The sequence below is a fragment of the Sander lucioperca genome, chromosome 14, assembly GCF_008315115.2.
Source record: "Sander lucioperca isolate FBNREF2018 chromosome 14, SLUC_FBN_1.2, whole genome shotgun sequence".
Lineage (NCBI taxonomy): Eukaryota > Metazoa > Chordata > Actinopteri > Perciformes > Percidae > Sander > Sander lucioperca.
Genome location: NC_050186.1, coordinates 2,166,412 through 2,190,597, shown reverse-complemented (window position 1 = coordinate 2,190,597; position 24,186 = coordinate 2,166,412). Strand labels below are relative to the sequence as shown.

The 24,186-nt window shown below is 40.5% G+C and overlaps 1 protein-coding gene across 2 annotated transcripts in view; it reads right to left on the bottom strand.

The window, feature by feature from the left end:
- Positions 1 to 885: 885 nt before the first annotated feature.
- The window catches only part of si:dkey-34e4.1 (carboxyl-terminal PDZ ligand of neuronal nitric oxide synthase protein), a 63,766-nt gene continuing 40,465 nt past the window's right edge, over positions 886 to 24,186 (bottom strand). The window contains exons 8-12 of one of the 2 annotated variants that reach the window (XR_004108136.2): positions 21,010 to 21,171; positions 18,804 to 19,005; positions 16,167 to 16,497; positions 8,160 to 8,458; positions 2,778 to 2,963 (exon numbers count right to left, since the gene is read on the bottom strand). Coding sequence is in view for 1 of the 2 variants with exons in the window: in XM_031317677.2 (XP_031173537.1) it covers positions 2,402 to 2,963; positions 16,167 to 16,497; positions 18,804 to 19,005; positions 21,010 to 21,171 (1,257 nt within the window). In the remaining variant the exon portion in view is untranslated. Of the gene's footprint in view, positions 2,964 to 8,159; positions 8,459 to 16,166; positions 16,498 to 18,803; positions 19,006 to 21,009; positions 21,172 to 24,186 lie in introns of both variants that reach the window. The other variant, XM_031317677.2, reaches the window with a different exon arrangement.

Sequence of the window (24,186 nt, the reverse complement as noted above, 5' to 3'; positions counted from 1 at the left end):
TCAAATCAAAGAGATGAAGCAAACAGCGTTACCGTTTTTAATTACCTGTAGTTGCATCGTTACTCAATGGTTTAAATCCAGCTGTGAGCTTCTTGTTATCATTTCCTCGACTGCGCCAGTTTGAAAACTATATGTGAATGCTTTACAGTTTGAAGCCTGATCTTCCCACAGTGCATTCACCTCAGTCATTGAATAAAATTGACAGAAGAGTATCAATAAAGAACCTAGCAGGTAAAAACATGCAATGAGGTTCCTTTTTACAATTTTCTCTTTATCCTGTGTAGGGCTGCAGCTATCAAATATTTTAATAATCGAGTATTCTACCGATTATTCCATCGAGTGATCGGATAAGAAATACTTTTGGTTTACAGTAAACCACAATAGTAAATATACAAAAGAGAGGTTTCCTTTTTTAGAAAAAGCAACATTTCTTTTGCCTAAATTGCATACATTAACAGGGATAGATGTTACTATTTTTAAGCACTGGCTGCATGGGTGTCAAGCCCCTTATTCTGTTGGCAAAAGTACATTTTTGGTGAAAATCTTTTTCACCACCTTCCCATACATGCCTCTGGCTCTTTACACTGGCTATGCAGAAGAGCTGTTCTCTAAGCCCAGGTAAACGTCACTGTACAAAGCTGACAGCAGGGCTATTCAACTACACTGTTCTGGGGGACCCATTTTTAGAAGGCTAAAACTGAGTGAGGAGAAAGAATGAAGAATGCAGACATCACATTTTTAGTAATCGAGTTTTTCGGAGGAATCGTTTCAGCCCTAATCCTGTGTGCAATATCACATAAGAGTCTGATGTTGTGGTTTTCTGCATATAATACAAACATACTCTGGGTATCAATTTGTAGGGGGAAAAAAACCACAAGTAAGTGCTGAAGTTCTTCAACTATTCCTCTTTATTTTTATTTTTTTTCCATTATTATTGCTGTGATAGCTTCCTGCCACATGTGATGTTGCGAAAAGCCTCGTTTCTGGGTGTTAAAAGCTTCGCCTGTGGGCATTTGACACCTGCACCTTTACGCCACCTCTCCTATCACACCTTAGCTGCTTTTCCTCTCACGTCCATATATGACTTCTACATTTCGAAGGTTACACCTGCGCTTACTTGAATAAAACACGATTATACTATAATGCAATAAAATCTTGCCACATGCATGTTAAAACTTTAAAAAGGGAATTTGAACAGGGAATTTATTTGCAAATTATTTTCTCAGATTATTTAACACTTAATCTATAAAATGTCAGAAATGCCAGTCCAAAACCAAACAGATATTCAATGAATATCTGAAAAAAATATCATAATATGTGTGTGTCTACACACAATGTCAGCTTAATTCATCTTGACAGCTCTAAATGAAACAAATTTGCTGGTGATTCAGAATTTCTCAAAGTGAAAGGCCGAACAGAAAATCCATCTGCCAAGCTGTCTTTCTCCGGTGTCCTCTGAGATTCCCCAATTATCTTCCCATTGAGTCTGAGGGTTTATTTTATAACACGCTCTCCACTGAGACGGGTGCAATCCAAAGCTTTCCTGGCCATAGGTTTTTAAGATTTTTGAGGGTAAGCTTTCTTCCTGCGCTCAAAACTAAAATACATTAAAATTCAATGTTTTTTTGAAGGATTACAACAATGCTACATACAGCATACAAAATCCATGCAAATATTCCACTAATTGTTCCAGTGCTGCTTCAAAGCCTGCAAGTCTGAAAGTATCACAAAACATTCTAACACCCACTCAACTCCGATAATAATGAAAAAAACATACGACACACCCACAAATAGGTGTGCATAAACCAAAACACAACTACATCTGCTCACTTCTATCCTCCCCTTTTCCTTTATCTGACTTTCTTGTTCTTTTCTTTTCACGCATCATCCGGTCAGGTGCTGTACAGAAGGCGAGGCTCTTTCCAACATCACCAACATGTGCATGATCATCATGATCACTGTGATATCTGCAGAAAATGATATTTCCCACAATAGTTTGCACCACAGTGAAGCAATATACAAAATAACATTTTAAGGTTGACTACTAGCAAAAATAAAACGTGTTCCCTCATTCTCTTTGAATTCTACGGTAACTTATGTGTGACCTTAACAGTGCAAGAATTGCTACATGTATTCTGCTTAACATTTTAGTCACTAAAAAGTAAATTAGATCATTAATATTATTACAAAAATACTAAATCTGACCATTGGCTAATCATTTACACAATAGATTATTTTTCAGTTACTGGTATATGCTATGTCTGTACTGTGTCACAAGTGGACGGAATAATTAAAGGTCCTGATATGGAGCCCAGTGCAAACATAGGAGGGTCTGAGAGTAAGTATTGCATTAAGAGCTGATTGAAGGATGTAGTGGAAGGTCTCCCATCAGCTCATTCTCCTAACTCCGCTGTGGGACATTAGGTTCTTCCTGGTTGCTCTCCAGCAGCTCATCCTCAGAGAAACTGATGTGAAGGCAGGTATCATTCATAGGAGAGGAGAAGGGCAGTGGGTGCTCATAGGTGTCCGGATGCGAGTCGAGGGTTGGGGGCTCAGCATGGTACGACTCAGAAGAAGACAGAACCGCTTCATTTCTCTCCTCCAAAGGACTGTCACAGCCGCTGGAGGCCGTTAAAAACGTCCCGCGGTCCCCGAACAGGTCGTCGTCATCGCGGAGCGGCGACAGCAGGGACTTGGTCTCGGAGCGCACGCCCGAGTCCTCGCTGGTTGAGCAGGAGCTGCTCTCACCGTTGCTGAGAGAGTGGAAATCAGCAGAAGACAAGGAGCTGGGGGTAATATCGGGGAATGAGAGGCTGCTGCTGTGGCTGGCCGCCCCATCATTAGCGGTGGCCTCTCTGGCCGTGGGCACGGCTGTGACTTCTGACCCCGGAGACAAGGTCCTGCTGGCCCGCTTGCGGTTCATGGAGGGTGGGGGGTCAAGTTTAGGGATCATCTGTTTATATCTGCCAGTAAAGAGAACAGAGGCACAGATTAGTGAAGTCTGACAAAATGCCTTTATTGGTTAACATGTTGAGAGAAGATCCATGAAAACTTTCATTGTCGTCATTTTGCTAATTCAAGTTCAGCATAATCATTTCTCTCTACCAAACAGGTGCATGAGAATAAGCCTCAAGCCAGTTATCCTCTCCATCAGTCACATTATCCCCCATTAACTTGAGACGTACTGTGACGTAAGCTGTTACTAGACAAGATAGAACCACTCTCTTTCTGCCTGGCTCCCTGCGGTTTCGGCTGACTAGGGACTTATCTACATCCCACAGCTCCCCTGAAGAAAGGGAGCCAAAGAAAAAAAAAAAGTGGGGGGAGGGGTGTAAGGGTAAGGAAGCGAGAAAAAAGCTGCAGGCTTTCCCCTCATCACACCAGAAATAGCTACACTGCAGTGTTTCGGATTGTACTACAGTAATGCCACGGCAAGCACCAGTGCACACAATCACACACAATCGCAGTCATTCTCTTGGAAAATGAGTCCTGACACACACCCGCTAACAAGCCTCGCTTCCTCCCCGGCTCCCCTTATCCACATTATTCTGGTGGCTGCTACAGTAACTTTGCGCCCCCCCCCCAAGTGAAATCAGGTCTATGGTTGAATCCTGGTCTCAGTAATGATGTGACTTGCTGATGTATTTACTGTCTCTTCTTCTGTACAAGATTGGTGTTGATATCTACAGTAATGACAGACTTATAATGATGCAGGGAAACTCCATCGCCAGAGATAAATACCCACCATTTCCCCTACTGACAAATGGAGAAGCACACACACAGCACTGTGGGGGTAAAAGTCAAGTTGAACTCCACTGACACAAGCGGTATCATCTGAGTTTTTTTTTAGCCATTGTAGCGGCATTGCTCCAGAGGTGGCAATGTGGTCCACCACATGGTCCAGACAAAAACATCTCAACAACTATTGAATGGATTACCATTAAAATGTTGTACAGACATTCATGGTCCTGACTTTCATCAAGCTACACAATGAGGCTGTTTTAGTGGCATATTGGATGGATCGACATAAAATGTTGTACATATATCAACGGTTTACTTAATTTTTCCTCTAGGGCCACCAGCAGGTCAAAAATCTCCCTTATTCTGTGAAATATCTCATCTACTAGATGGATTGGTACACACTTTGGTGCAGACATTCATAGTTTCTAAAGGACAAATCCTAATTACTTGTTTGATCCCCCTGACCTTTCCTCTAGCGCCACCATGAGGTTCACATTTGTGGTTTTGAGTGAAATGTCTCAACAGTTATGCTCAACTGCCATGATTCATGTACCCCTCAGGATGAATTGTAATAACTTGCTGATCGTCTTAACTTTTCATCCAGCACCATAACCAGGTAAAATTTTTGTTTTTGGTCCATTATTTTTATGGCAAAATTTGTTTATACTAGAAAAAACTAGGGCTACCCCCTCTTAGTCGATTAGTCGACTAATCGGTCATTTTGGTCTTAGTCAACTAAGATTTCTTTAGTTGATTAGACATATTTCCAAGAAACGTACGAGCACAAGAATTAAAGTGGTGCTTTTGCATGACTCTTTGAGGAGAAACTCAGATTTACAGATCTGTCGATTAAATCAACTAATCGATTAGTTGATACAATTGAATGAGTGTTAGTCGGCTACGAATTTCTTCAATTGAGCACAGCCCTAGAAAAAACTAATGAGATTCCCATCAGCCTCAGTTATACATTGTGTTTAGTTCTAATTAGAAAATGTCAGCATGCTAAGGTGCTGTGTTACATAAGTAATGAGTTATGTAGGTGTTAACTACACCTGTGCTTTTAAAACTAATGAAAAGTCAAAAAGGTATGCTGTGAAAAGGCCCATTTCTGCACTGAAACAAGATTGGCTTTCCAAATTATTTGCAAAAAATAATTGGATTACAATTTTTTACTACATACTGTAGCTCGTTAGCCAACTTGTAGCCACTAGCAAAGATGCTATTTACAACAACAAAAAGACATCAAGTAATATTTTGGTTAAATACAGTGCAACATTATGAGCCAGACAATTCCAAGCCTGCATATTATATATATATATATATATATATATATATGTAAATCTGTGTGTATCCACACTTCTGGTCTCTGCTCACATTTACAATTTTGCAAAAACAAAATTCTTTGTCTAGGAACACATTATTGTTTAATTTGAGGAAATTACACTAGGGATGTAACAATAGAAGATACAGTAGTGTACACAGTGCTCCTAAAACAAAATGAAACCCTTGAATACTTGTATTGTTTTCTCTGCTGGGGTAATCGTTTCTTTGTGACTTATAAAGATAAACAGTCCAGCTTAAAGTTTGATTCAGCGTTGGTTTCTTCAATGTGTGTGATGCCAAGTTGTGGGGAAGAATGTGCAGCTGGATCAAGGAGCAGGCTGGTCTCATTATCATAACTTTGACTCAGCACTCCTTTTTTCTGTCACATTGACACCCCTCCACCTCACCGCCAGATCTCCCTCTGCCGTTTCTCTCTTTGCACTTCTGTACCTCTCCTTTTATTACTCCATTTTTTGTCTCTCCATTCATCTTGCTCAAGTGCAGAGATCTTCAACAGGGGTCCGGGACCCATAGGGGGTCCTCCGAGTTACTACAGGGGGGCCACCAAATTATACATTTTTAAAAAAAATTTTTTTAATTTAAAATATTTTAACATGAAACCAACATATTGTTAGCAAATATAAGTCAGCCTATTTGTGAAAAAATATTGATAGGCTAACTGGCCTATAGGTAGGGTAGCCACTAAGGTAGCCATCCACAGATAGTTAATCCTAAGCATTTACTGTGCCACATGTATGTTTAAAGACAGTGACACACCAAGCTGATAATCGGCCGTAGCACAGTCTGGCGAGGTCAGTGACTCGAGTCTGTTCAGTGTGTTCCGTGCCGTCGTCCGTCCGAGGAGCTGTCGGCCTTCATTTTGGCCGACCTGACATGTTGCGTCAGAGGGCGGGCAGTCGGACTCCATGACCAATCTGACTGGTGGAGTGCTAACCTGGAAATGACGAGCGGGATTAGCGTGACTAACGCCTCTCAAAATCTGACGAAAATCTTTTAAACTGACCTTTGTCGATCTGAAATGAAGACAGATTCAGCAACTGCATAGCCTATTTCTCGCTTAAAATATTTTCAGAAACACATTTCGGTGAACTATTTTAGTAAAATATGAGATCGTATTCTGAACAAGCCGTCATGACAGTCTGGCTTTGAATTTCCGGAGAAACAAGACCAACGTGACACGTTCGTCCAATCAGCTGCCGTCGGCAGTCGCCATCGCTTCGGTGTGTTCCGAGGCACTTTTTTTTTGGGCCAACTCGGGGAGGCAGTCAGTCCGACTGCCTTTTCTGCCGAAGGTCGGCCGTTCAGTTATTAACCCCTAGGTTCATTATGCACTGGAATTGTCCTTAAAGGGGTCCTTTGCTAAAACATTGAAGGCATTGAATGAGACTAGAGCAGGGGCTCTAGTCTCATTCAACCTGCCATGCATCTCAGCTGCTGGTGTCCTTTTCCTTTAGCCTTTTTTTTCTAGTCTATTTAATTTGGAAATTCTGTCACACAGATATATAACAAACAAGGACAGAAGAAGGTCGATTCCATCCCCTTAATTTAATGATTCATGACATATTTGTGTAATTTTGGATGCCAATGTTGGTCATTATGAGAATGAGCTAATTTCCTTTGTGTATGATCTTTAGAGCTGTATTAGATGACTTGCTCTGACTAAAAAAAGGTGATTGAATGTTACTTACAGACCACAGAATTTCAAAAAATCACATTTAACTTATCAGCACAATATCCCTCTCTTACTGTCGGTGTTAGTGCACAGACTGAAAGATGAGCTAATGATCTGTGATATGGCCCACAGTGCTCAAATCTTCCAGTGCTCATTATACCATGATGTTGTACAGCAGTCGTCACACTAAAGGAGATTATTAAGCGCTTGTTCAAGCCAGAGCATTTACGACAGCTCATGTACACTTCATGTTACTGCTGAAGAAGAATATCTGAATGCTTTCTTCTGCTGTAGCATTTAGCAATCCACTGGTTTCAGTTCTTTTCAGTGTGGCATGGAAATTAACTTGCAGAGAGACTTGAAATGCACTTGTGATACTGTAGATAATCCATCACAGTGAGAAATTCATTGGGTTTTCTTTTTTAAAAGTAAGATTATCTTTTTGCCGTAGTGCATTTGAAGACAGAATACTTCACGTCTTCTAAATTGGGGCATTTAATTGTGGGTGGAAAGCTCTGAAATTAGAAAATAAGCTGAATATTTGTCATGTATAAGGCAACAGAATTCACATTATCCTGTTTGTTATCCGGGTAAATTAAAAACAATTATGTTCTGATCGTATGCAGGATTTTAACCCTTTATCCTATCTACTTTAAGGATATTTTTGGCTGTCATTGCTAGCCACAAATTAAATGAATTTATTTCCTTCTGCTTCTCTTCTACTGGTGCAACAGTACAGTATGTAAGACCTCTGATGGTGTATGCCTGAGGCTGGGCTTATTACTTTCTCCACCTGGAAGATGGTGATTTGGTCAGACTGAGTAAAGCAAAACATGCACATGACACAAAACACACACACACACACACACACACACACACACACACACACACACACACACACACACACACACACACACACACACACACACACACAGAGACACACACACACACACACACACACACACACACACACACAAACTCCACTGTAACACAGTGAGTGTAAGACAGGTGCATCTTGGGTGCTTCTCTTCTACCTCTGCTCTGACAGTTTTACTGTTCAGGTGGAACCTCCACTGACAAGATAATACCAAATCTTGACATGAACATTTCTTCTATTTTGGCAAACGTATGCGATACAATACAAGCGCTCACAGTCCAGCAAAGTGTATAAAACACAGACAGCGCTACCCTGCATAAGACACTGATTCACTGATTACATCAATGCAAATGCAGAACCACATCTGCATGTAAATGGAGGTTATTATGCAGTCATTAGCAGAGAAATCACCAGTGAGACCTAAACATGAGCCAGCAAACACCCACACTGTTCATCCACCACATGCCGAGTGCCGTGCTTGTGCCACAGACAGTTTCACATGCTGGTTGTCATGAAAATACTCACATAGAGGGAGGAGAAGGGGCAGAGAGGAGAAGATGAGGAGGAGGAGGAGGAGGAGAGGAAGAGGGCTAAGCCAGTGGAAGAGAGCTCCCCAGGCTCCTAGGAAGAAGCAGGCTGGTGCAGCAAACGATGAGAGAGACAGGGATGGGGAGGGACGATAGAACGTATGAGCTGTGGGTTTAAGGCAGCAGCCTGCTCGTTGGGTAATATTTTGGGGTTTACTTTGTTTGTTTGAGCAGACTGATGGGGAAATGAGGTATGGTTAGATGAGGAAGAGGAAGAGCAGGAGAGGGTCCTCGCACCTGTACCAAAGAGAGGCAACAGTTAGACTACAGAGAATCAGGGAGCTATAGTATGTAAGGGACCAGTGGATTAAAAAAGCCAATTTAGCACATTAAAGCCACTATGTGAAGGATCTTTATACAAATAATAATGATTTGATACGTTAATAATACAATACCATACACTATGGAGAAAAAGCCAATTTTTCAAAGAATTCAAAATGCTTCGACTTTGAAGTTGTGAACCAAAGATCGGGCCATTGTTACAAGAAAAGCATTCAAAATAAATACAAATTATCGTTTTCCAAACAGCGAAATCTAAAGCTACCGCCCGCCGATAGTACTGTACTTATATCTACATTACTGATGATTATCTAAAATCTAAGTGTGAAGATATTTTGTTAAAGCGCAAATTGTCAACCCTAGAATATCGCCACAATATCGATATCGAGGTATTTGGTCAAGAATATCGTGATATCTGATTTTCTCCCTATCGCCCAGCCCTAGCTTGTATCATGTGGACGCGCAGACAGTGTTGTCAATACTTAGAATTCATCTTGGGAGTGACAGAAACTACGCACTATAGCTTTAATGTATGTTACGGCAATAATGTTCACTGTGTTGAGGCCACTGGTGGCCTCAAAAGGTAAGAGATAAGTCTTTAAAAAGTGTAGTAGTTAGTGAATAAAAAACATACAAAACCACTGGTACGGACCTTCAAATTTCACTTTTTGGTATTAGAGATGTGTGTCAGGCTATGCACTGCCAATACTTGTTTAATGTCACATGGAAATCAATAGAGACCGATGCAGCAGAGGTGTTTAATAAATTAAAATGAACCTGTGTGTCTGCAATACATAAGACTCATAAGCACAGCATGCTGGTTTACCTCACTCATTCAATAAACAGAAATAAAGCAGGCAATTAGGAGAAGAACATGAAAGAAAAAAAAAAAATCAAAAAAAGGTGGAGACAAATAAAAGGAATGAGAAAACATCTCTATCTTCGTATTTAGTCATGTCTCTAGAAAAGAAACTTCACTTCAGCCTTTGAGACAGACATGCACAAAGCAACTGAAAGAACAAGTAGGAGGTTTAAACTCAGAGAAGGGACACTGGGCCTTTGTGAATGCATGTTGCTTTTGTAAAGAAATTAACACGCAACACCCATCTGAGATGCCTGTGTGGGATGTTTGAGCATGTAGGTGGATGAACATGAGAGCCTGCAAGAGTATAGTAGGAACCGCAAAGTGGCTGCAAATCTTTGAAATTTGAGCAATTGTACCCTACAGAGCAACGCTGCCTGACAGAGTCCCTGTCAATCATTATTCAGTGACTGACCGGCCGACTTTTCAGCTCTCCAGATATCACACTCAGCCTGACATGAGTCTTAGAACACAGATGAATCTTAAAAACGATCTTAAAATCTCTGAACAACAACATGTAGCAGTGTGTAACTCCAGCTGACAAAACCAGCTCCACCTAAACGCCTGTAAACATCCTCCATTACACTTCTATCACATTGCTGCAATGCTAGCAGCCGACACACAGGCGATGATGTTGATGATGAAGAGGGAAAATAAAAACGGATAGAGGGGGAGGAAGACAATCACCAGATAGGTCAGGAAATCTGATTATGCAACATACAATGCTGTCAGAGAAAGAGTGTAAAAGAGTGCAGGCAGTCTATACCATGCAGGGAAAAGCATGACTCACTTGTGAACTATATATATTTGGGTGTTCATATAAGCTGGTCACCATATGTGTGTACCATTTGTTTTTGCTCTGTGTGGGCATGCTGCAGTTTGGCTCTGGGGATGGCAATGTTGGTCCAGACTGAGATAACATCGACTGGATAGATTGCAATGAAATTTTATACAGATATTCATGTTTCCTCGATGATTTCCCCTACTGACTTTGGTGATCCTCTGACTTTTCCTCTACAACACAATGAGGTTGACATTTGTGGTTTTGAATGAAATATCTCATTCATTCATGTCCCTCTCAGGCAGGATGACTTGTCATCCATCATCTTCAGTGATCCCTTAACTTTTCCTCCAGCACCATCATCAGGTCAACATTTTAAATTGCTTCGTACTTTTGTTTATGACCAAATATCCACATAACTAGCATGGCTGTGCGTGTCATGAATAAGAGGAGAAAGAGGTGACTCAAAAAGTGGAAATAACAAAGCTCAATATTCTGCCCACACAGTGTATTTTAAGTCTACTATTACATCCTGTTTCGATTGTTCCGTTTGTTGTGTAAAGCGTGACTCAATACATGGTTAGATATAGTGTTAGTGTGGTATGCCAACATACCATATGCAGTGATCATATAGCACTCGAGTCAGTGGGCCAGCTGGAGAGCAGAGATGGCTTATGGTCCATGCTGGGCGATAAAATGCCTGTGTGATTTAAAGCTAAATTGATAAAAATGCGAATTAAAAAATTGTGATAAATTATCAAGTGATTTGAATAATTTAAAGCTGATTTAATTGAAAAAGTCATGAAATAATGAAAACAGAGCCACGTTTCCCAATTTTCCGCTTGTTACATTCATAATACAAAATTTCCATTTTCAGTTACAGCAACCAATTTTCTTACTTCCGCCCAAAATGTCAATGAAAAACCATGCCCACGCCACGCAGCTGGGAGCAGGGCTCCGGTTTGGCTGTGGAAACTAACAACAGCAGCAAATCTCAGCGTGGGGGGGGCATGATAAATGTCAACTGGGTATTATGAATGATGAATGGCAGACAGTAACACAGCCTTGTTGATTATCAGAGCAACACTGTTCCAAATAAAATGTTAATCAAGTTCAACAAATCAATCCACAATTTATCACTATCTTTCAATTGATATGTATTTGACCGCATCAGTTTTTTTGTTACTTCCACCTTGAGGCCACTTTCAATTCACATGGATTTTCATGATTTCATTTTTATGTTACATCCATCCCTCATACAATTGCCCTAATAATGTGAAGTGAATAGATTCCATCGTCCTGCACGACCAGCACTGGACCCAGGGAGAGGTCAGCTCAGGCAGGACGAAAAAGGGAGCAAGAGGATGAGGAGAGACGGGACGAGAGGATGGCAGAGGAGTCTGTCTGCTAGTTTGCAGAGAATAAAATAAGGCCACTCAGGCTGTAAACATTGATTCACTGGGGAAATCCAGAAAACAAAAGCAAATGGAAGCAATAAAATGTGCCATGGTGGGGGAGGGCGGGTACAAGAGTCTGACTGCGCCAAAGGTAATGCAAAGGAGTTTGGCCAGGGAAACACAATAAGACAATGGAGCTGAAGTTTCCATTTCCCCAACCCTAATTTTGTCTGATTTTCCTTAGGATTTAGTGTGATTAAAAGTTGTTCTATAGTTGAGCCACATAAGCAGCATAACGCTACCAATTATAACATTGAAAGGTCATGTCATAAACTAAGTTTCTTTGCTGCTCATTTTTCTGTTCAGCAGGAAAATAATTAGTGTGTTTTTTCCCCTGCAGTAATAAACTGACTTTTTCATTATTTTTATTTGCCATTTGTGTATAAACCTAGATAAAACATTTATGCTTACTATTTACAGAAAGATGATGTCACTCAGGAGAGGCGGCAAAAACATAGCCAATAAAAGAGGGGGAAGATGGCAGAGAGGGGAAAGCCACTTTAGAAAAATAACATAAAAAGCCCTGGGGGTATATTTTTAAGCTACTGAATCTTTCTTTAAGCCTTTGAGACACAAAATAGAAAATGTGGTGGGACAGAGCAGTTCAGTAGGAAGAGTGGTAGACAGAAAAGAGAAGTCAGTTGTTACATAATTACAAATAAAAGAGAAAAGGAGGGGTTCAGCCTGGCACACAACACACTCCCAGATGAAACCAATGTTCAGATGGAAATGTACAGTAACAAGATGCCTCTTGCCTCTCTTTGGACAAGATTTAAAGTACCCTTTCCTTTTATGTTTCCCCCTCACTCATGCAAAAGAAAAACTATTCTGACATATGGACTGGGGTAGAGTTTCAGGTTGTGCAGGGATGGGAGCTGGGATTGGCTGGGAGCCTGTGCTGCAGGAAACCACAGGATGAGAGTCTGGCTGTAGGGAGCTCAGCCACACACACACACACACACACACACACACACACAACACCGCAGAGTAAGTTCCAACTCCTTATTTTTCTACTTGTCTGTTTTGAAATCAACTTGAACATGCTCTCCTTGGAGACTTTGCTGTGGATTGCTTTCAGGGAGAGATAGTGAAAAGCAAGGGCAGAGACAAATTAAGTGAGAAGATGAGAGAGAGGAGGAGGGGGATAAATAGGAAGAGTTTGTCTTGCTTGAGAGCTCAACTTGATCTTATGTAGTAAATGCTTTTTTTCTTTTTCCATAGCTGGTCTTTGTGATGCCTTTAAGGAGATTAAAAGCTCATTTAAAAGCTCATTAAAAAGTAATTAGATGTTGTGGCTCCATATATGCATTGAAGGTAAGGGCTGCTTTTGTATTAGTGAGCACTTCGCAAGATAAAATGTGCAAGACAGCGAGAAATAGAAGCTCAAACATTGCTGACAAGTGAAACACATTTATCATAAATTATTCCAAAGAAAAATTCCATTTAATATCTTTACTCTCTCAACTCTTGTTTTAATGGCTAATGAGTTATTTCATGAAATAGAAACACTTGCACAGAGTTTCTGTGTTTCTCTTGACTCTCATTCTCTCTCGCATGATTCTCTGATTACCTCTTTCAACCTCCAAACGGATCCCCTCTTTGTTTGTCTAACCCCGACCCTTTTCTCCCAGTGTTCTGTAATCCCCTGACTACAGTCACACTTTCATTAGCTGCAGGCTGTTTCTGCTGAGTTGAGCTGTTCTCCACTAATAACACTAAAAGCTACAGGCTGCGTATGTCACTGTGTCGCCCGCTACCTCAAACACAAACTGACTGGTACCACATTAGGAATGTGTATGCACATTGAAGGAATAGTTCAGACATTTTGGGAAGTATTTGCTTTCTGGTAGAGAGTTAGATGAGAAGATCGATACCACTGTTATACAGTATGTGGCCATTAGCCAGCAGACACTAGCTTAGCACAAAGACTGGAATCGGATGGAAAGAGCTAGCAAGCTGTCTAAAAGTAAAAAACATACACTACCAGCACCTCTAAAGCTTACAAATTACCACGTAAAAAACAATGGGAAGTTATTGTATTTGGCCATAAATCAGCTTAGAAATCATAGAGAAAAGATGCAGCTCATAACTCCAGAACTTGCCTGAGAATCATCCCGTTTTTAAGTTTTCTTCAGTATGAAAGTAATCCAATGATAGTTGATAACCCATTGTAAACAGGAACTGCTAATAGCCAATTCTGCATACTTTTAATGGACTGCCTTTGACTTCAGTACAGGTATTCCTGCTTCCAATGTTACATGATTGCTGGATATACCAAACTAACTTTTCTTCACTTTCCTGGAGCACGAGTGGATAGCTGAAAAGAACATGTGGAATAAGGTTGGGTGGAAAAAGGTGCTACGTAATGCTGGCTTTTCAGTGTCTATTATTTCTTATAAGAGCAAACTCAATAAAAAGCCATTTGCCAACACTAAATATCAAACAAAAGCCAGACACTATATCGTATTAAGTTGCCGTGAGCTGTAGCCTACATTCACCACTTCTAAACAGAGGCAGAACATAGCGTAATCTCGGAGATTATTCCTTCACAGCGCTGTACAATGCGAGAAAATCTCAGAGCTGAACCGGGCTGACGCAGCAGTTTTCATCAGACTCACCCTGGGTCGGGTTAAAGGGATACTTCACCGATTAGCATTAAGCTTTGTGTCAGTAGAAACCCGGTAGTATTTTCGAATGACCGTGCTTTCCTCCCTCATGTCCCCCTGAGACGAGAGCTCTCTGTATGTGGGTCTGGAGAAAAGCCTCCGATGACGCAAAAATCATCATTTAGCGTCATTTACGAATACGAATATTTCGAATATTCGTTCGAATATTTCGAATATTCGTTCGGTGGGTTGGTATTCGATTGGAAAATTTGACATTCGAATATTCTTTTTTTTTTTTTTTGTACAACCTGGCATCCCCCTCCAAACGTTTCTCATTCGCGCTTGAATATGTTCGAAATATAATACTCTCTTTTACATTTTTAAAAATGTAATCACAAAATATCAGACAGTAATCAGACGTTAGCGTCATGGACTCATGGCAGTGCGTTACGCGCGCGTGTGTGGGTGTGCGCAGAGAGAGAGAGAGAGAGAGAGAGAGAGAGAGAGAGAGAGAGAGAGAGAGAGAGAGAGAGAGAGAGAGAGAGAGAGAGAGACGGTGTTGTCTTGTGTCGGATCGTTAACGAAATTAAAATTTCAGCAGATGGGTTCATTTTCATACAGGTTTAGTGGCTTGACGGTTAACGGGGAAGTAGGGGGATTTGATTCGCGGAGTTATTTTGGTGACTTAATTAACCCGACCCAGGGTGAGTCTGATGAAAACTGATGTATCTGCCTGGTTCAACTCTGAGATTTTCTCGCATTGCACCGCTATGTGAAGGAATAATCTCCAAGATTAGGCTATGTCAGCTCACAGCAATTTAATACAATAGCAGGAAAAGAGTCCCCCCCCCGCTGTCCTAAAGCGTTCTGCATGTGGTGTCTGCTGATGTGCAGGTTACCTTCCCCCCAAACACGGACACACATATATAGAGATACGTCTCGCTTTATAAGATAAATAGCCTGCCTATAAGTGGCATCACGCTCTGTCTGCACTTGTTGTGTGGTTGTGCTTTGCATGTGTGGGATTCTGATACGTCCTTAAATTCGGGAATTGTTGTTTGTTTATTCAAAGTCAAAGACTTGTAGAATGAAAAAGTAGTGCAACTTTGCCCATTTTTGTGGGTCTGAGGTGTATGCCACATTGTAGCTGCCAAAGCTCCGCTGCTCTCTGTCTCTGGTCCTCATGGTGAGAGGGGGAGTGGCCAGCGGCTAGAGCGGCAAAAGCCAATGTGTGCTTCTTTTAGCGATATATATTTAACGATATCTTTTGCGTTTATAATCCAAACAACCTCAAATCCATTGGACTAACGGTTCGAGAGATATTCGCATAAAACCCAGACAGACAGAAAGACTGCAATTTATAGAGAGATAATAATATATCCTCTCTCCGAAGCTTCGAATATTCGATGCTCATTACTACCGAAGCTTCGAAGCTCAAAAAATGGTATTCGGACCAGCCCTAATATATATATATATATATATATATATATAGAGAGAGAGAGAGAGATAGATAGACAGAGAATAAATATGCATGAAACTTTATTACAGACTGAATACTCGACACACTACGCGAGCTTCACCTACCAATGCGTTAGCTGAACTTTACGGAGCCTATAATGTGTGTGCACTAAATGTAGCCTGTTTCGTATGTCGTTATATTCACTCTTCCTCTGATGTAGATGTAGACTACACTGTAAGTCACCGTATTAAGTGGTTTGGGGTCCTTCTGTAAGTAATTTTCAACGGGCACTGTTATAGTTAATATAAAATCAGAGAACGAGAGTGTTAACTCCTCGCCAGAAAGCAAATTAGAGTATTTCTCAAAATGTAAAGCTATTCCTTTAATCTAATGTTACAAAATAATTTGATTACACTACACGCTGCCAGTTGACTGACTGTTAATTCTGTACATTGGTACAGTATTAATAGGAAATATTTAATAACACAAAGACAGTCTTACTTTTCATCCATGTTGGCAGAGTTCCTTAACGCGAATGGGGCGATCTCATTGCATGAGCTCTCGTTGTCAACCGCTGTCCCATTGGCCCTGATAAAGGGGTCCGGGTCCCCATTGACCGATGTGGCTGGTTTGGTGCTGTTCTCCAGGTTGAGCAGGTTCAGGTAGGACTCAGCGCAGTCCACTTGGGTGGGGGAGAGGGGTGAGGTTTGGAGTGGCCATGCAGGTGTGGAGGTGATGAGCTGGTCCAGGGTCTGGCTGTAGTGATTCTTTAGATTCAGAGTCAGAGCCTTTGCTGATGTAGACACGGAGCTGCATGGTGACTGTTGACCATCTGGAATAGACAGAAGACGAATCAACAAAATGCCAGAATCAAAAGAATAAGTAAATATTTGACAGTGAACCAGAAACAACATGTTGGCTCTTTTTTATTTTTCTAAAGACAGTCTAAGTGCTGACTCTCATTACAGAAAGGAGGAGCTGGCACTGTGCCAGTGGAAGCACTTAGGCCAGCCATGTCTGGGATAAGCAGTTTCTATCAGAGGGACTAACGTGATTAATACAAGCATGAAACATGATGCGTTGTTTGCAACACACACACACACACACACACACACACACACACACACACACACACACACACACACACACAGTGTCATTATTCATTATTATTTTGGCAAGACTGACTGTTCTTTTAGCTCCTGTAAATACATCCCTCCTCCAAAAAGCCTCCTTTGGGAGTGTACAAATCTATTGCAATTGTCTATTCCAACTGAACAATAATGTTTAGTTGTAATTGGCCGTCAGATAGGCATTCATTTACCTATGTGTATTTATGAAGATGTTGTTTGCAGTAGTGTTAAACTTGACTGCAATTTATCCAGGGGCATTTCCAATGTTTTGCCCACCCAATTACAAACATGAGGGGGATATTAGAAACACCACTAACTATGACCTCAGTAATAAACATATAGTTGGATTGACACCGCTCTAATAGCATGTTTACACCTAGGCATTTTTGCCCAGATTTGGTGACACGATTACATACAGTCATGGCGCGAATGGGGCGACGCGAATGAGGCGAACACATGAAATTTGCGTAAATTGGAATATTTCAACTTGAGCGAGACATTTGCGTGACGTTGTGTGGCAGTGTTTCGATTTTCCTGATGTCTTGACGTTGTTGAATCAGACATGGAGGAACACATTACTGTCGCCAGCTGTGGTCACCCAGAGCTCTATAGTACCTCATTATTTGACTGACCTTTCCTCTAGCGTCAGCATTAGGTAAAAATTATAATTTGTCAGGGGCGCCCTGGTAGCTCACCTGGTTGAGCTTGCGCCCCATGTACAAAGACTCAGTCCTTACCGCAGCTGCCCGGGTTTGAGTCCAACCCGCAGCCCTTTGCTGCATGTTGTTCCCCGTCTCTCTACCCTCTTCCTGTCTTAATCTGTCAAGGCCAAAAAGCCCAAAAAATTATCCTTAATAAAAGAATTATAATTTTTTCAATACTTTGGTTTCTGATCAAATACCTGCAAAAGTAATGACATTCCCATCAGCCTCAGCTATAGTTTGTATTTAGTGCTAATTAGTAAATGTTAGCATGCTAACACAATAAACTAAGATGTGTTAGTATTCAGCTCAGCGCTATGCCTGAATACAGCCTCACAGAGCCCCTGGCATTGGCTGAAGACCCTTAGTCTCGTCACTATTATACACATTAACAGAGTGCATGCAAAGTATAAGACATGAGCCTGCAACATTTAGACAATCCGATCTGAAGTTAACTATATGAAAACAGAAAATGTTTTTTGCTTATGGAAATGTAAACATTTTTAGATAAATTAAAAATTGTTTTAATAAAATGAGGATCCTCTAAAAATGACTAGAAAACATGTTTGAGCACTAACTCGCTCTCTTAAATAACATTCGCTGGTGCTTTTCATTAGTCCTCATTAAACGAGATTTAAGTGCCTCCTTTGATATTGTGATCAAGAAATCTTCAAGATAAAAAAATTAAAAAAAAACTCACCAAACTAAAAGACTTTGAGAACATTTGGCAACCTTTCGAATCTTATCTTACAGGACAAGCAGTATCCAGATCGCAGTCCGGGGTGGGTTATTGCGGGTAGGGATTAGGGCCTCTCGTTTGTTAGTTTTTGTTTAGTTATTTATCTTTATTTCCTTATCTTTATTTGTATACTGTAAAAAAAGAAGCACTGTAATAACAATTTTGTAACTTGATTTTTGAAATTAAGCTTCAAAATAAAAATCTTTGAAACAACAAAAAAACTCACTAGCATCTACAACAATGCTTTAAAATGGTTTTGCTCGCACCAGGAGTACTATGTTCATTCTCCTCAGTACAAACAAAAGCAAAATGCCCAAATCAGGGACACCCAGGTGGTACAAAGGGAAAAGCACTCGTGTTCACCTGCAGAGCGGGGTTCAATACCTGCCAGCGGTACTTCTGCTCCGTCAAACCCAACTGACGATGTTTGCGGGCAGGAAGCCAGTGAGGGGTCATGGTTTGTGTCATGCATAACTCCACCACCCCCAGGCTAACAGAGGAGTGAGCAATGACAAGGCCTGCAGCACACGGGGAACTTGACCTGACATGATTCCCACCAGTCACTTACTGTGTCCATTAGCTTGAGGCTCCTGTTGTGGCTGCCCTGGTTGTGTTTTTGGGGAGGGGGCCTCCAGCTCTTTCAGCTGCTGCACGAGCAGAGCCATGTGCTGCAGCAGGTCCCTGTTCTGCAGCAGCAGCTGGTGGACGCGCGCCTGAGCCTCCATACGAGCCGAAGTCTCTGCTGCCATCTGATCCTTCAACAGCTGCACCTGTAGTGGAGGGCGAGGTGTGTTTGTTTGAGCACGATTCGATTCATATGCAAAACGTATATGCATTATCCATCACAATGTTTGATTGAATGGTTATTTCTTTTCAATTCCACTCACTTCCCACCTCACCCACACCATGTGTTTCTGATGATATTATGGGGACAAAACCAGATTCATAATCCTGCCCATATTTATTTTATCGAGACTGAAACTGAAAAGAATGATGGGATGGCTACTATGGTGGATCATTAACTTGCGGGTCGATTTTGCTATGGCGGTGCAATCAACCGGATCAGACATGAAATACTAAAGTAAACATGCATTTGTGTTGCAGTTCCTCAGATTACGCTATAAATAGGAGGCTTGATGAATCTCTTGAGATGCAAATTTACAAATGTTGCACTGCTTGTATTTCATTACACTTCACTGACTGTCCTTCCATTACTGTGTTGGTGCTGCCCCCTAGTGGGAGAGCATCAGTAGAAGACGTAGAGATAACATGAAGCCCACACGTTATTCGGGCTTCACTGTGAATAACTGAAATGAACTCAAGATGAAGATCCCCTTCACAGGTCTCTAAACTGCTAAATTGTGCTAAAGCATTTCCCAAACAATTCTTCCTGCATGTGTGTAATAGTGTGTGCATTAACCATAAGCACAGTAAAAGTGCACCATGGATGCTGTGTATCCTAGTTAAGAATGGGAAAAAGCGTGACAAGTTTAATTGACAAAATAATTCCAGTTTAATTTTATGCCATATCCAAGGTTTTCACAATCTGACTGAAATAAATATGAGGTTGAGTGAAAGCGCAAGATGTCATCAATGTCACTGAATAAGCCAAATCATGGTTAATAATTCATGCCATACTGGATGAGCTAAATCCACAACATGAGTCAGGATCAATCTGTTGGGTTCAGCTGGGCAATGCCACTGGCTTTCACTGAAAACAGGTGAGAATCAAGTTTAATTTATTCCATTTTGATTATTGGGTTCCCCTCTCAAAAGAAAGACTATTGATTTGAAATTAGTCAGTAAAAGATTATAGAAAGAGCAAAGCCTATGAGAACTGTTAATCTCATTAATGAAAGCGTTGAAAAAGTGAATAGAAATGTTTGTGTATTTTTAGAAGAACCAATATGAGTGGAGCTGAAACGATTAGTCGACAGAAAAAAAAATCCTCAACTACTTCGGTGATCAATGACTTGTTTCAGTATTGTTTAAGCAAAATAGTGAAACAGTGCTCTCTGGCTCCAACTTGTCAAATGAGAGGATTTGCTGCTTTTCTTTGCCATACATCATCAGAAAGGGAATATATCTAGGTTTCTCACTTTTGGTCAAACAAAACAAGATATTTTAAAGACGCCATCTTAGGCTCAAGGAAGTCGTGACGGGCCACGATTTTGATTTTTGACCACGATTAATCGAAAACACCAATCGTCAAATGTATCAATAATTAAAATGATTGTTAGTTGCAGCCCTAAACCTGAGCTTGTATTTGAAGGTGTACTACAGTAGAGGGTTCAAAGATACTTGGTCATGTGTGTTCAGTTACTGTTGTGTTTTACATAGCCTATATCCTTGGTGTTCCACTTCCACGATTGCTCCAGTGATGCAGGAAATTCCACCGGATGCATGTACTGTATTTTCCGTTTCCTTTCGCTTTCTTTGTGTTGGAATTTTAAATTTGGTGGATTTATGAGGACTATTGTTGACTGCTCCTCAGATCTCTGCAGGGTAAACTGAGACAGCTAGCTAGACTATCTGTCCAATCTGAGTTTTTTTTCTTCGCACGACTATTTTGCAGCAGCTGTGCGGAGTTTAGCACCGCCCAAGACGATTCTGATTGGTTTAAAGAAATTCCATTAAACCAGAGCACGTTTTCCTCCCATCTCCGAATGATGTGTGGAGTAGCCACTCTCCCTCAGTGCGCTTTGGAAGAGGGTCTGGCAAAGCGAGACTATGTTTTACACAACCTGCACACTGCGTATGATTGTGTTTCTTACCTGTGCAACGGCCACCTGTGTGTGCTGCTGTTGCTGCTGTAGCTGCTGCTGAAGAAGGTGCAGATAGTGCTGTGATGCCAGCGGAGTGAGAGAGCGAGAGCAAGGGCTGCTGGGAGTAATGCCTTGGGATGTCACAGTGAAGAGGGACCTTCGATCAAAGTCCTGAACACAGACAAACACATAAAAACAAGTTTTATTGATGGAAGGTAGTAAAACAACATTTCTCCCTGACATCGTATTCCCTGACACATACTGTAACCCACAAAAACCATCAAAGACACAAAAGGACCTCAGGAACCATAGTGCTGCCAGTTTTTCCTGGCTTCATGAAGCTATTTTTAGACCTCGGGACACCAGATGAAAGCAATTAACGAGCCAGTAGGATAGAAACCACCCAGTCCTCTAGAGTCCCAGGGACCAGGACTGCGACCCACTGATCTGGAGCCCCTTGGAGCCCTAATGTAACCCTTCATCAGGATCGGAATAATCTCTGAGCTCATTATAATACACACACTCTCTTCCTCATTTATCTCCCTCAGTCTCCTTCCTCCCTGGATTTTTAGATCATTTTGCAGACGATCTCTGGTAGCACAAATATTTCCGGGAGAAATTCCCTCGGCAGCTTTTCACTACTTCACCCTCTTCTCACAGATAGTAGGGACAGATTAAGTGTGTGTTTCTGTCCCCAGAGATATCAGCACTGAACAAGAGAGATGGATTTAGTGTGTAACTATGTTCAAGTCCAACATAAACGTATACAATTCATGTCTGTATAATCACACAAATTGCTACTGCCAATGATTTGGTACAGTGGTACACAGTATACTGTAACTCCTACATCACACCACTAGAGGGCGAAGTAGTACACTGTAAAGTACAGCAGATTCAAATTGTGATGAAGCAGATTATCTAAATTTATTAGTTATTACTGAATAATAACTAAAACATTTTTTTCTTCCAGACTTTACCTTTACTTGTTGCTTCTTTAGTACTGAATATTTATAATACAAGTACTGGTTAGGGCTGGGCGATATGGAGAAAATCAAATATCATGGTATTTTTGACCAAATACCTCGATATCGATACTGGAACGATATTGTAGTGTTGACTATTGGTGCTTTCACAAAATATTTACACAATGAGATTTTTGATAAATAATCATTAGTAATGTGGACATGATGACTAAGTGGGTAAAGGCAAATAATAGAACAGCTAGAACAGTCTGGTAAGTTCAGAAAATGACATCACTTTACTGTAATGCAGCCTTTAAAACCAGGAAAAGACAACACTTATGCCATATTATGATATCCAAAATCTAAGACGATATCTAGTCTCATATCACAATATCGATATAATATCGATATACTGCACAGCTCTATTAATGGTACTGGAAAAAGGGTTTGACTAATTGATATGTCAATTGTCAGATAATTACTTGACAATGATTTTGATTATAAATTAAGCATTTAAAGGACAATTCCGGCGCAAAATGAACCTAGGGGTTAATGATATATGTTTACTGTGTCAAGCGTTCCCTGGGACATGTTTTCATATTAGTCAAATGTGTATCTAGCTTCAGCTAGCTTTAGCGCGAACCGGTGATTAGCTTGCAACGCTTGTATTCGGGGGACTTGGAAAGTAAAAACAAATCAATATTTTATACCACTAACAAGGCTCAAAATATCACCACACTTCAACGGTAGCATAATGAGGGTCCCTAAATGTTAACCGAAGCATTGAGAACATTGTAAGTGTACAGACAGTTTATTAAAAAGATAGTTTAGAAAGACAGTAGCTCCCAAGACGGCGGCCACCTGTATACGAGAACGCGACTGTCTTTATAATCTATCTTTTTAATAAACTGTCTGTACACTTAGAAAGTTCTCAATGCTTCGGTTAACATGTAGGGACCCTCATTATGCTACCGTTGAAGTGTGGTGATATTTTGAGCCTTTTTAGTGGTATAAAATAGCGATTTGTTTTTACTTTCCCTGTGCCCGAATACTAGCGTTGTAAGCTAATCAGCGGTCCATGCTAGCTTGTTTCAAGCTACAAACATATTCGATTAGCATGAAAACATGTCCCAGAGAGCGATCGAGTGGGAACAGATCAATTATTAACCCCTAGGTTCGTTTTGAATTGTCCTTTAAGTAATTTATTAAGCTAAAAAGGATTTACTGCTTTTGTCTGTTTAATATAAAAGTAAATTGGACATATTTGTGTGTTAGATGGTTGGTTTGTTGGAAACAAGCAATTTAAAGACGTCACCTTAGGCTCTGGGAAATTTTAATTGGCTTTTTTTTTTTTTTTTCTTTTTGACAAAACAATTAAACACATTGAGAAGATTAAAGCCCCTGAAAATATGTATGATTAAATAAGCAATAGTTAAAGTTAAAGTTAGGGGCAAAGAAAACATTCTTACTGTGTGAGAGTGGTTTGATTGACAGCGGCCTGGCAACAAAAGCAAACCTCCCACAACTGTCATCAGATTTTGACTCAAATGTTGCTCAACTGTGATTGATGTACAGAATAATGTCACCTTTTTCAAAGTCTGCCCCGCCGGTGAGAGGAGCTCTAACAAAAGTAAAAGAAATATGAAGCAATTAAAACTTTGTGCTCATGTAGGACCAGATTGTTCATTGTAAAAAGCTGATTCAGAAAATATGTTTTCAGGGCCTTTAGTTGACAATGAAAATAATCATTAGTAGCAGCCCTACAAACTATGGTTTAACCCTTGTGTTGTACTGGGGTCAAATTTGACCCGTTTTCAAGGTTTTTTATATCAGAAATATGGGTTTCTTACAACCAAAACACATCCATGCATCCTAGTTGTTTTATTTATTTTCACAGCATTTCAAAAATTTATTTTTAAATGGTTTCAAAACAGTATCCTGACCAAACGTTGACATAAACCAGTCTGTGATTCACTCAACACCCTCTGATCATAACTATTCTATTAGTCAAAATAATTCATAATTTCTGCTTTTTTTCAAACTCAAAAATTAGGTATAATGTCATTTAAATTAGGTTTATTTACCATGAATAAAAAAAAGAAGAGAGAAGTCGATTTAACACCTCAGATGGTCTTAGACGTGTTTCTGTTATTTTGTCCACCCTTGTTTTGCCCGTTTTCAATCACCAAATACAACCAGCATCTTGTGTAGTCTGTATCTTTCG